Below are 13769 nucleotides of genomic sequence, written 5' to 3'. Positions count from 1 at the left end.
CTACCTTTGTTTACGTTTACATTGATAAAATGACTTCAAATTAAAAGGTCTGAGCTGCAAAGTTCAGGTCTGGAACCACACACCCCGAAAAATCCTGAGTATCCACATCTGGGGTTTGGTTCAGGCCCATCTCTAATACAAACATTTCCAAAAGGCTCAGATTACACTGCTGGGAAACAGACATGCAAAGCCAGTGAGTCAGAAATACAGCTCAAAGCCAAGTCAGCACTGACTGCAAATAATTCCTGACTAAACACTTCATATACAATCACAATGTCCAGGCCTAATTTCATCTTGGTTCCCCCACATTCCCCTACAGTTACAAACAGATCGAAGAATCACGTTCCCTTCCTCTCCTGAACTGCTGTGCACTGTAAAACAGCAGCAGTGTTCACGCCAGAGATGGCTGCATTTCAATGGTTGGAGAAAGTGATCCCTGTATAGATACAGGTTGCAAAGTACTTTAGGATCTGTGACAAAGTTCCTCCTCTACCTTGATGGGTCTTGCGCTTATTGGCGGATTTGCTCGCCTTGGAGCTTCATGGCAGCCCTCAGCTTGGCTGTTTTCGTGAACCTACAGTCCAGGACGACTCCTCCTGTGTCTGACCAGGAGTTGGGAGGTTTGGGGGGAACCCGGGCCCACTCTCTACTCCGGGTTCCAGCCCAGGGCCCTGTGGAATGCAGCTGTCTAGAGTGCCTCCTGGAACAGCTGTGCGACAGCTACAACTTCCTGGGCTACTTCCCCGTGGCCTCCTCCCAACACAGGTAGAGGAGGCCTGGGATTATTTTAAATCAAAGCTGCAGAAGCTATCGGAAGCCTGCATCCCAAGTAAGGGGAAAAAATTCATAGGCAGGAGTTGTAGACCAAGCTGGATGAGCAAGGATCTCAGAGAGGTGACTAAGAAAAAGCAGAAAGCATATAGGGAGTGGAAGAAGAGAGGGATCAGCAAGGAAAGCTACCTTATTGAGGTCAGAACATGTAGGGATAAAGTGAGACAGGCTAAAAGTCAAGTAGAGTTGGACCTTGCAAAGGGAATTAAAACCAATAGTAAAATGTTCTATAGTCATATAAATAAGAAGAAAACAAAGAAAGAAGAAGTGGGACTGCTAAACACTGAGGATGGAGTGAAGGTCAAGGATAATCTAGGCATGGCCCAATATCTAAACAAATACTTTGCCTCAGTCTTTAATAAGACTAAAGAGGATCTTAGGGATAATGGTAACATGACAAATGGGAATGAGGATATGGAGGTAGACATTACCATATTTGAGGCAGAAGCGAAACTCAAACAGCTTAATGTGACTAAATCAGGGGGCCCAGATAATCTTCATCCAAGAATATTAAAGGAATTGGCACAGGAAATTGCAAGCCCATTAGCAAGAATTTTTAATGAATCTGTAAACTCAGGGGTTGTACCGTATGATTGGAGAATTGATAACATAGTTCCTATTTTTAAGAAAGGGAAAAAAAGTGATCTGGGTAATTATAGGCCTGTTAGTTTGACATCTGTAGTATGCAAGGTCTTGGAAAAAATTTTGAAGGAGAAGGTAGTTAAGGACATTGAAGTCAATGGTAAATGGGACAAAATACAACATGGTTTTACAAAAGGTAGATCGTGCCAAACCAACCTGATCTCCTTTTTTGAGAAAGTAACAGATTTTTTAGACAAAGGAAACGCAGTGGATCTAATTTACCTAGATTTTAGTGAGGCATTTGATACCGTGCCACATGGGGAATTATTAGTTAAATTGGATAAGATGGGGATCAATAGGAAAATTGAAAGGTGGATAAGGAATTGGTTAAAGGGGAGACTACAACGGGTCCTACTGAAAGGTGAACTGTCAGGCTGGAGGGAGGTTACCAGTGGAGTTCCTCAAGGATCGGTTTTGGGACCAATCTTATTTAATCTTTTTATTACTGACCTTGGCACAAAAAGTGGGAGTGTGCTAATAAAGTCTGTGGATGATACAAAGCTGGGCGGTATTGCCAATTTAGAGAAGGATAGGGATACCCTACAGGAGGATCTGGATGACCTTGTAAACTGGAGTAATAATAATAGGATGAAATTTAATAGTGAGAAGTGTAAGGTCATGCATTTAGGGATTAATAACAAGAATTTAAGTTATAACCTAGGGACGCATCAATTAGAAGTAATGGAGGAGGAAAAGGACCTTGGAGTATTGGTTGATCATAGGATAACTATGAGCCGCCAATGTGATATGGCTGTGAAAAAAGCTAATGCGGTCTTGGGATGCATCAGGAGAGCTATTTCCAGTAGGGATAAGGAGGTTTTAGTACCGTTATACAAGGCACTGGTGAGACCTCATCTGGAATACTGTGTGCAGTTCTGGTCTCCCATGTTTAAGAAGGATGAATTCAAACTGGAACAGGTACAGAGAAGGGCTACTAGGATGATCCGAGGAATGGAAAACTTGTCTTATGAAAGGAGACTCAGGGAGCTTGGCTTGTTTAGCCTAACTAAAAGAAGGTTGAGGGGAGATATGATTGCTCTCTATAAATATATCAGAGGGATAAATACCGGAGAGGGAGAGGAATTATTTAAGCTCAGTACCAATGTGGACACAAGAACAAATGGATATAAACTGGCCACTAGGAAATTTAGACTAGAAAGTATACAAAGGTTTTTAACCATCAGAGGAGTGAAGTTTTGGAATAGCCTTCCGAGGGAAGCAGTGGGGGCAAAAGATCTATCTGGCTTTAAGATTAAACTCGATAAGTTTATGGAGGAGATGGTATGATGGGATAACATGGTTTTGGTAATTAAATATTCATGGTAAATAGGCCCAATGGCCTGTGATGGGCTATTAGATGGGGTGAGATCCGAGTTACCCAGGAAAGAATTTTCTGTAGTATCTAGCTGATGAATCTTGCCCATATGCTCAAGGTTTAGCTGATGGCCATATTTGTGGTCGGGAAGGAATTTTCCACCAGGGCAGATTGGAAGAGGCCCTGGAGGTTTTTCGCCGTCCTCTGTAGCATGGAGCATGGGTCACTTGCTGGAGGATTCTCTGCTCCTTGAAGTCTTTAAACTACGATTTGAGGACTTCAATAGCACAGATATAGGTGTGAGGTTTTTTTTATAGGAGTGGTGGGTGAAATTCTGTGGCCTGCATTGTGCAGGAGGTCAGACTAGATGATCATAATGGTCCCTTCTGACCTAAATATCTATGAATCCTCACCATAGGACCTTCCTCCTGGTGTCTGATAATACTTGTACACCTTAGTCCTCCAATAGTCCGCATACTCACTCTCAGCTCCTAGTGCCTCTTGCTCCCAGCTCCTCACACGCACACCACAAACTGAAGTGAGCTCCTTTTTAAAACCCAGGTGCCCTGATTAGCCTGCCTTTACTGATTCTAGCAGCTTCTTGATTGGCTGCAGGTGTTCTAATCAGCCTGTCTGTCTTAATTGTCTCCAGAAGGTTCCTGATTGTTCTGGAACCTTGCCTGTTTCCTTACCCAGGGAAAAGGGACCTACTTAGCCTGGGGCTAATATATCTGCCTTCTATTAGTCGCCTGTAGCCATCTGGCCCGACCCTGTCACAGATCCTTATTATAATAGCATATGGTGGTCTGTTTTCCAGTATCTCCAACCCCAGTTGTTCAAAAATCATTTAACATTTTTATTAATGACTTGAGATGGGGACTGGACTAGAAGACCTCTTGAGGTCCGTTCCAGTCCTACTATTCTCTGTTCTATTAAAATATAAAATCATCACTGATCAAGTCTGCAGATGACACAAAGATAGGGGCAGTGGTAAATAATGAGGACAGGTTACTGATACAGAGTGATCTAGATCACTTAGTAAACTGGGCACAAGAAAAAAAATATGCATTTTAATATGGCTAAATGTATACATCTGGGAACAAAGAACGAAGGCCTTTCTTACAGGCTGGGGGACTCTAACCTGGGAAGCAGTGACTCTGACAAAGATTTGGGAGTCGTGGGGGATAATCAGCTGAACATGCATTCCCAGTGTGATGCTGTGGCCAAAAGAGCTAATGCGATCCTGGGATGCACAAACAGGGGAATCTTGAGTAAGAGTACGGAGGTTATTTTACCTCTGTATTTGACACTGGTGCAATCACTGCTGGAATACTGTGTCCAGTTCTGGTACCCACAATTCAAGAAGTATAATGATAAATTGGAGAGGGTTCAGAGAAGAGCCATGAGAATGATTAAAGGATTAGAAAACCTGTCTTATAGTGATAGATCAAGGAGCTCAATCTATTACTCTTAAGAAAGAGAAGGTTAAGGGGTGACTTGATTATAGTCTATAAGTACCTACATGGGGAACAAATATTTAATTATGGGCTCTTCAATCTAGCAGAGAAAGGTGTAACATGAACCAATGGCTGGAAGTTGAAGCTAGACAAATTCAGACTGGAAATAAATCACACATTTTTAATGGTGAGAGTAATTAATCATTGGAACAATTTACCAAGGTCATGTTGGATTCTCCATCACTGACAATTTTTAAATCAAGATTGGATGTTTTTCTAAAAGATCTGATCTAGGAATTATTGTGGGGAAGTTTTATGGCCTGTGTGATTCAGAAGGTCAGACTATCACATTGGTCCCTTCTGGCCTTAGAATCTATAAACCTATGACTTAGGCCACAAAAATCATGATATTTTAAAAATTTCGTTCATTGAATTTGCCTTTTGGTTTTTGAGCCTTCAGGGGTCACATATTCAAGCTATTCTCCACAACCAGGAGCAAATTGACTTTTTTCCCTAAATGAAAGGTGAAATGCCTCCTTAAGTCACCTGACTCCAGTGGGTGGGACTTTATAGAAACACCAGATGAAAAGAGGTTTGCCATAAAAGTTGTGAGAGTTGGCAACACTGGTTTGAAAGTACACCAATATATTGTGACATCACTGTATCGCACGACATAACCAAGTTCTTCTGACACAGTGACACATATTGGGGCTGATTCTCTATTGACCTGCACAGTGTATAGTCATTTACACTACTGCCAAATGGGTGTAAAATGCTACCAGATCAGAATAGCAGCATTTTATACCCAGTCTGGACTACTGAAAATGACACAAGTGCGGGGCAAGGCACACTCAGGCCCCCTGGTGCTTTTTGCTTTACATGTTTGGGTTCTGATGTTCCCTCCCCTCTGCGTGCCCTGTGTCAAAGATCATACCTGAGTCCTCTGCAAGTACTGATGCTTGCCGCTGAATCACTGTGTCCGTGAACATCCCCGTGATAAAAGCAGTGATCCTGCAGCAGAGAAAGCAGAAGTCAAAAGCCAATCAGCACCATACTGGGAACACTTAGGGTAGAAAAGAAGTCACTAACAAGGTACAGATCCTGGAAAGCAGAGATCTGTTATAGAGCTTCTTCCAGGCAAAAACAAGCCTTTCCCGCCTCATTTATTACCCACGCGTGATTTTCAGATCTTTCAAGAAACACAAGTGCTCCCAGCTGCCACCTGAAAAGCACACAAGGTGTGGGAGGTAATATCTTTTATTGGACCAACTTCTGTTGGTGAGAGAGACAAGCTTTTGAGCTATACAGCGCTCTTCTTCAGGTGACCTTGGGTAAGCCTGAAAGCTTGTCTCTCTCACCAACAGAAGTTGGTCCAATAAAAGATATTACCTCACCCACTCTGTCTAAAAACCTGGGACCAAGACGGCTACAACAACACTGCACACCTGAACAGCAGGCAGTTCCACACCATACATGAGCAGTATACTACAGTGACATGGGCAGCCTTACATTCATGGGCAGATTGGAGGCTTGACTGGATCAGCACAATACACAACACAGCACTGCTCCTGACTGCCATGGTGCCTGAGCACAGAACACGTAATCAGCACTAATACACACACACACACACAGAAGACTGAGGAAGTAACTTGACCAAAGTCACAGGGTGGGATTAGAAATCAGACGCTCTGAACTCCCAGCTGTAAGAGCTGGCTGGCTGGAGGGGAAAAGACTATCAAGGGGCAGGAGTGTTGTCCCCCAGTGTAGGCAAGGGCCAGGAAGAAAAAAGCATCCGGGTACAATGTGGGCATTATCCCCACAGAAGGCCAGGGGAGAGCTGAGAGGCAGGGGAGGGAATCCAGGAACAGAGCATGCTGGGGCATGGTGCGGGACACACAGGAGCGTCCAAGCAACCTCACAGGTATCGTCCCCCACAGTAGGCCAGGCCAGGCGAGCGAGGGAGCATGGGAGCATCCAAGAAACAGCGCAGGTGTTGTCCCTCACAGCAGGCAGAGGTGGGGGATGGGGCGCAGGAGCTTCCCTTACAGAACTACGGAGGTTCCTCTCTACCTGCTGCTCCATAGGGCAGGTTTGCAGCTACAGGAGGCGTGGAGGGTAGGACAGTGAGGCATGGGGTGAGAGGAGCCCTGGCCTTGCAACTCTGGGCATTTGCAGAGCTGCTGAAGGAAGGAAGGGAATTCATTCAAATTAGCTGTTCTCCATACACCGGCCCCCTATCTGCACTGTGCAGCAGCTGCTAAAATGGGAGTGTCCGCTGTGCACTGCAAAATTTAGCTGAAGTCTGGAGAGCCCACCGGGGCTATACTACCTCCCAGTTGCCCTGGTCATGGGGAGCTGTAAGCCAGCTCTGCAGGTCGAGGACTAGACCCTCCCAACAATCTCCTTTGCTGGGGCTAAATCACTGACGGCACTTCCCAGTGAAGGGCTGGTGTTGCGGCCCATCATGAAAAGCCCAGGTGGCCTGCTGAGCTGTGTGCCAGGGTTTGCCCAATACAGTTAGAGTTTACAGAGCGCTTTGGAAACATTATCTAAAACCATTAGCCCAGAACACCAGCAGGGCAGGGAAGAATAATTAGCCGACACCAATCAAACCTCACGCTCCTGAGGGCTGCTCTGACCGCTCACCACTGAAAGCAAGTTCGCCACTAATCTCTGTGGCACCACTTCTATAATGGGAAGCCAACTCATGTACTGAAAAGGAAGCATTGCCTAGTGGTGAGAGGTTATGGTGTGGTGTCAGAAGAACTGGGTTCTGCTTCTGGCTCTATCAAGACAGCTGGGACTTGTGCGATTGTGTGCTCTCTGAGCCTTTGTTTCCCTAGCTGAGACATGGGGTTGACAATATTATTGCTTTCTCTCAGGGAACGTGAGGCATTCCTTGGTGCTTTGAGATCTTTGCCAGAAAAGGGCAAAGTAATGTTATGGTCTAACTCAGCCAGAAGCTACTGGACCCAATACAGGAGTCCCTGGGTGAGGTTCTCTGACCAGTGTTATCTGATCCAGTCTGACCTGTAAGGGTCCCTTCCAGCCTTAAGGTCTATGGCTCTATGAAAGACCCAATGCCAAATGGCCTGCTCGTGGGGAGGAAGGTGGGTCAATCAGCATCCAGCAGCCTTCAGCCCCTGTCCTACAGACAACATCAGCATCTGCAGCCTTCAGCAAGGACTCGTTGTGGCCTTGCCCCCCAATGAGCACAGCGTTGTACAGAATGCGGAGGGCAGGCAGGCACACGGGAGGCAGTAGGATGACTGCCAACTGGATTGATCTTACGTGCCCACAGGTGTATGAACGAGAAGAAGGTGAGTGCCCATTTCCCAAACATGTCATGGATCATATGAGCAGCTCAGTCCACCTCTGTTCACAGAGCCCCAGCCTGTCATCCAGTGGTAAAAAGGAAGCGCTTACCACAAGGATCTGAGCCTCCTCAGCTCCATACCTAACCAATAGCACCTCAGGCACCCACAGCATAGCACCGAGCACCAAGGAAATGTGAAGCATCAAACAAGATGTCTTGCTTTGCTGTGAAAAGGACTGGGGGAGACACCACAGGTTCTAGTGAATTTGTTTTGAGAGTCCAAAGCCTCAGCGCAATCCCCCAGCCCCAGTAAGTCTCCTCTAAGAAACATGCACCAGATCATACAGCACAGCCCTTGGATTCATACCTGAGTGTCTGGCCTCTCAGTGACCTCGGTGCCATTTTCTGAGTAATAGGTTTCAGTGTAGTGCTCCCCAATCAGTCCCCTGAAAAAAAGAGACAGACAGAAGCAGTGAGGACTCACAGCGCCACCTGCAGCTCCCAGTAGTACTGACACTGCTCCCAGTGCCAATATGCGATTGAGAAAAGCAAGCTGGACCTTGCACCGCATCACTGCTTGAACTCCCAACAGAAAATCCCATCAATGGTTCCTCATCTTCACACTTCGGATGCATCCTATACAGAGGGAGGGGGAGGCAGGGTCCTGCACAACCTCCATAGAAGAAGCTGTTATTGCCTCTGTTGCGTGTAGGGTGACCAGATCGCAAAAATAAAATATTGGGACACATGTGCGGGGAGGGGGGCAGCCACAGGCTCGCAGTCCCCACCGGAGCCATGGGGGAGGCAGGAGCACAGTCCTAGGAAGCCGCAGGTTGTGGGGCGCGTGGCCCCAGCTCCGGCCCCCACTACAAGCCGCATGTCAGTCAGGGGCACATAGCCCCAGCTCCAGCCCGCACTGCAAGGGGGGGGGGTGTCTCAGGGGTGGGGCAGGGAGCTGGGGCTGTGGGAAGAGATTCGGGGTGCTGACTCCGGAAGGGAGTTTGGGTGCGGGTGGGGGGGGGTGCAGGTTCCAGGCGTGGCTTACCTCAGGCGGATCCCCGAAAGTGGCGACAATTGCCTCTGGGTCCTAGGCGGAGGCACAGCCAGGCGGCAGTGCACACTGCCTCACCTCCAGGAGCCACCCCCACAGCTCCCACTGGCCGCGGTTCCTGGGCAATGGAAGCTGCGGAGCAGGCTCATGGCGGGGGCAGCACGCAGAGCTCCCCTGGCCATCCCTGTGCCTAGGACCCAGAGGGAACTGTCACCACTTCCAGGGAGCTGCGTGGATCCAGGTAGGGAGCCTGCCAGACCTGCGCCAACCGGACACCTGGCAACTTTACAATATCGGGTACAATATCGGGACAAATGACATCCCGACCGATGTACGATTGGGACGCAGGACAAAGAGTTAAATATCAGGACGTCTGGTCACCCTAGATGGGGTCATGGAACAGTAGCTGCCATTGACGTTCTGTCTGCTGAATGGTTTGTAAACGGGTGCCTGACTCTTTGCCCTGCAGCCAGTGCTTGGGGCGTGTTCACGGTCACCCAGACCATCACCATCATTTACTCCAAACAGGCTCCAAAAAGACAAAGGCTTTCAAATGGAGTAAGAAGGACAGGGCCAGTAGGTGGGCTGGGACTGGTTTCTCCTGCCTAAATGCTGGCGGGGCAGCCAGATGGGGATAGATCCATGGGTCACAAAATTTTGTTCCCCTGCCATCAGTCTGCCAACTTGTACATGCAGGTCCCTTGTAATGAGCTCCAGGGCGTACAGTAACAGTAGGGGGAGATTTACCCTTTCCTCCTTAAGAGTGGGGGCCAAGAGGTAAATGGGTACAGTAGCATAGTATCCCAGCGGAGGCAGCAGGGCAACTGCCAATCACACCTCATACGGAGCTCAAAGCAGTTTGAGTAATAGTGTCTCCTCCTAAATTCGAGAAGATGGTATTTGATGCTAAATAAGAGTTAGACCATTGTGAGAGGGACAGAATAAAAATGTAGGCAGGCAAGGGGCTTGGGTCTGAGGGTGAATAAGAGCTGGGTTTAGGATCATATCTGATGGTTCTGTGTCAGAAACGGAAAACAAGCCCCTTCTTGTTTTTGAGCTGAACCTAAGCCGCTGCAGCGGCCAGTTTCTATCCAGGGATCCAAGTCCCTCTGAAATTCAAAAAGGTTCAGCTAGAGGTCCAAGCTGTTGGCTCTCCTCCAGCTTTATGCCCTGCAATGTTCCACGCGCAATCCACACAAAGTGGCCTGGGGAGGAAGCTAACCTAACGGCCCAAGGCTTTCACTAGGGAACCCTGCAAGCCACACTAGCCACTGCACACTTACCTGTTCTTTTCCAGACGGAGAACATAGTCCCTCCCTTCTGCACGGATGCTGTAATGAACGTGGTCCGGATACGTGTTCTGCATGGGGTAAAACAACAACAGAAACTTGTCATCATTGGGCTAAAGAGGTATGAAGTAGAAGATTTCTATCCTGTGTGCTGTGCAGACCTCCCAGGACAGTCACATGGGACCTTAGACTCACCTACCCGAGCCCATTCAATGTTCTTCTAGTTATATGTGGATTTTGTTGAAATATTCTATTGGCATATTTCTGCCCTGTTTTCAAAGGCGTTGTGCGTCTGCAGCTCCCACTGATTCAGGGTTTGTGTGAGGGCCCAGCACCTCTGGAAACCTGGATGCACGTGCTCGCTGCCAATGTACCCATTATAGACATAGCACAAGTGGAAACCAACAGCCAACTATACCAGCACAGAAATAATCTCAGTTTGCAAAACCCAGTATGCCTTGGATTAAAGAACACTACAGATGAGTACAATGAGATTAAACTAAGACTCAGTGTTCACATCTGGCACAACGCCACAAGTTGTTGCACAAGGAACTAAAATCTTACTGCTCATCAAAATGCCTTTTTTGGCATTTAATTCATCATTTACTCAAAATCAAGAACCACACAGTCCCCTGATAACTCACCCCCTGACTCACTAATGCTTCCCCTAGTAAAGTCTTTCTTCTCTTTGACTGATTATGCGCACAGCCTCATTGTGTGAGAATCAACTTCTCTTTCCGTGTGCTCTCAAAAGTAGATGGTCAGGAAATCATACTGAAGACACTTGGCCTGAAGAAATAAACTCTGCTTCCAGAGTCATTCTTTATTCCTACAAGCTCCTGCAGTGCACAAGACACAGCACCTTTTCACCTAGTAAAACAGATCATTGCCATTAAGTTTCTGGATAGCCTCCCAACTCCCATGTGTGCATAAGCATGGGTGGTTGCAGTAAAAGGGACAATAAACAGGCAGGTAGGTCAACTACATGAGTGCACATATTGGACCACATTTCTTGGGGAGCCCACTTGTGATTCAAACAAGCTGGAAAGCAGCCAGATCTGGCCAATTGAGAAACCCTCAGCAATGGTGTGCCAGACTGCTAGGCCACACCCTTACCTGACCTGGGTGCAGGGAGCACAGCAGGGCACAGGGGAGGGGTTATGGCCAGAGTGTGCCGTGCTCCAGCAATCCCCAGCTGGCCTACAGGACCAGGCGGTGGAGTTTACAGCAGCCCCACAAGTGAGAGGACATGTATCTAGGAGTTAAACCAAGGGACTGGGAGTTGAAACCAGGAGTCAGGATGCCTGGGTTCTTTTCCTGCCTGTACCAATAACTTGCTGTATGACCTTGGACAAGTCACTACAGCTCACTGACTCAGTTTCCCCATGTGTAAAATGGGGACAACCCCACCTACCAGTAACAAGAATCGTGAGTAAATTGCTTTGAGATCCTCAGCTAAACAGTGATGCTAATGAATAATTACACCCTTGGTAGTGTGGAGGCCTCCCTCTCCGGTTAATGACAGCTGACCAGGCGACCGAGCATCTCACGGCAGAGTCGCTGGCTAAGGCTCTTCCCGGACGGAAGCCACGGCTGGCAGAAGTGAACTCCTTGGGCACCACAAGGCAAACTCAGCAGCTCTGATTTGCTGGGGTTTGCTCTCAGTTGGGGAGTTTGACCTCTCTAGTGGGGGTGATGGTATAAACCACCACATAACAGTCTGGAATTCCCCCCCAGGAAAGCATTGAGGAACTGCAATCAGATAGGGGCTGGGGTTATACGGAAAGTATTTCTGTGCCACAGTCAGAACCAGCTGGGACAGGAAGCATGATTTTCCTTGTGAGTCAACTGCTCTAATTTCACTGCTTTGCGTTTTTACTTTGGGCTCATTCTAGGAATGAAAAATCCATTTCTGGTTAAAAAAAAAAAAAAAAAAGCCCCTTTGCCTGCTGAGCAAAATGCAGCCAGGGTCGCTCTTCCCCCTCAAGTGGGTACTGGCTGCAGCCCTGGGAAGTGAGGGGCTCTTCAGCAAAGAGCTGAAGACTTGAGAGATGCTGTCAGCTAAACAAACATGATGCCTAAGCTGGAGACAAAGAAACTGTCCATGGGGCTTGGTGATAAATTTTTTTTAGATGAACGTTACTGTCTCTTTTAGTGTTCGCCAACAAAATGATGTTTTGTTATTGTTGGCAACTTAGGAGACAGAAACCAATCCTTGAGAAATGCAGATCTGCAGAAAAGCCACTGAAGGCGCTAGAAGAGAACTCTGACTGCAAGCTGGATGGGAAAGGTAGATCAGTGATCAACTTTCTGAGAAACCACAAGAAATGCAAAGCCATTTAAAAGGCCTGATAAAGCTTCCCCCAAACTCCTACTTCCAGAGGGCTTTTCAAGTGTTTAAAATGCAGAAGGTCTGACTCAGAACAGTGGGAGACTGAGCCTGGACTCTGGTTAAACTCCTGCTCACTCCAGTGCCTGCTGAGTGAGTCACGGCAGGGCCATGGCTGCAGGATTTGGCCTGAGGTGTAGAAAGAGCAGTTCTGGACAGGCAAAAAACTGGGACAGGCAGGATCAGGCACTGGGGGCTGGACTCTTGGAATACTTCTCATCCCAGTGAGTCAGCAGGAACTCCAGGAGATACACCAATGTCAGCAAGGTGGAATAACAGCCCAACAGCTACCTGGGCCTTCAGTGCTTTGGGAAAACGTAATGTGCAACAGCTGGTCAGGGTGCACTGGGAGAGGAGGCAAGGGAAAAGGGAGGTTTACACCATCTTTCTGCCCCCATTATCTGGGGGCCAAACCAGCCCTGGCACAAGTTAAAGCAGTCTCAGGAGCACCCTCATTTGTGCTGGAGAAGAGCAGCCAACATCATTGGCATGCATGCACCTTAACCCTGTCCCCACCTCCTCTGCCCTAGAGTGCCCCAGCTCATCATCCCCTACACAAAGGATCCTCAGCTGCTACCGGAAACTTGCTGCTGTGGGTCTTTTTTTTTTTTTTTGCAGTGTAGATGTAGCCATAGAGAATCCCCTGCAAGCCACCCCATCTCTTAAAATGAGGGGATCCAGCTCAGGTGCCCCTGCTGACCACAGCTGTAGCAATATGGCCTGGGAAGAGAGGTGACCCCTAAAGCAAGTGTTCTTTGGGGAGGAGATTCCACCTTTAAGGCAGAAAGAACAGAGCATGTTGATGGCAGGCTGCCTTTTTAAGGTATCAGGTTTGCAATATTAGAAACAGTCCTGGGGAAATGGCTGAGAGGACAGCATGAGCCAGCTTCACCATTCGTAACCTGGCCATCCTAAACATGTGCAGATAGACCACCCACCCCTGCACCGCTACATCCCATCATGCACTGCAGTCTCTCGTTGTATGCATGTCTTACAGATATCTAACAGATGGATGTACTATTACATGTGATCTCTTCCCTCTGGTACGAACACTGACAGAAAGAAAGGAGGAAAGTTGTTCAATGTGCACAGCACAGATGGGATCTCTAAATAGCCTGGAGAATGTTTATTTCACAGACAAGTTTAGGTTTCTGGAGCAAAGAAACAGATGCCTTTGGGAAGAATTTTTGAAGCTATTTTATCTGAAAGGGTTTGAATCACAAGTGAACATGCTGTACCAAGAATTTACTAGGCAATTTATATCTCAAAATTGACATGATACCTAGGCCTTCTAAGGTGCTAATGTTTGTGCTTTTAAGATATGATTTCTGCTGCTTTCTGAATTTTAAAGACTAAAATGCAGTCCGGAAACTACCATTAGGTTATGGTCACAAATTCAGCCTTGCTGACTCCAAACATTCAAAAATCATGAGTCAAACCCCAACAAAGATAAGATTGGCTTGAAAATCAAGAGATTTT

At 47.3% G+C, this 13769-nt stretch overlaps 1 protein-coding gene across 3 annotated transcripts in view; it reads right to left on the bottom strand.

Moving 5' to 3' along the window:
- The window catches only part of ADAM8 (ADAM metallopeptidase domain 8), a 99867-nt gene that overhangs the window by 75829 nt on the left and 10269 nt on the right, over positions 1-13769 (bottom strand). For all 3 annotated transcript variants that reach the window (XM_073353122.1, XM_073353123.1, XM_073353124.1), the window contains exons 3-5: positions 9896-9972; positions 7929-8007; positions 5180-5256 (exon numbers count right to left, since the gene is read on the bottom strand). In XM_073353122.1, coding sequence (XP_073209223.1) covers positions 5180-5256; positions 7929-8007; positions 9896-9972 — 233 coding nt within the window. The remainder of the gene's footprint in view (positions 1-5179; positions 5257-7928; positions 8008-9895; positions 9973-13769) is intronic.

Source organism: Lepidochelys kempii, chromosome 7 (genome assembly GCF_965140265.1).
Source record: "Lepidochelys kempii isolate rLepKem1 chromosome 7, rLepKem1.hap2, whole genome shotgun sequence".
Taxonomy (NCBI): Eukaryota; Metazoa; Chordata; order Testudines; family Cheloniidae; genus Lepidochelys; species Lepidochelys kempii.
The sequence above is the reverse complement of the archived record's forward strand: the minus strand, read 5'-3'. Positions and strand labels throughout refer to the sequence as shown.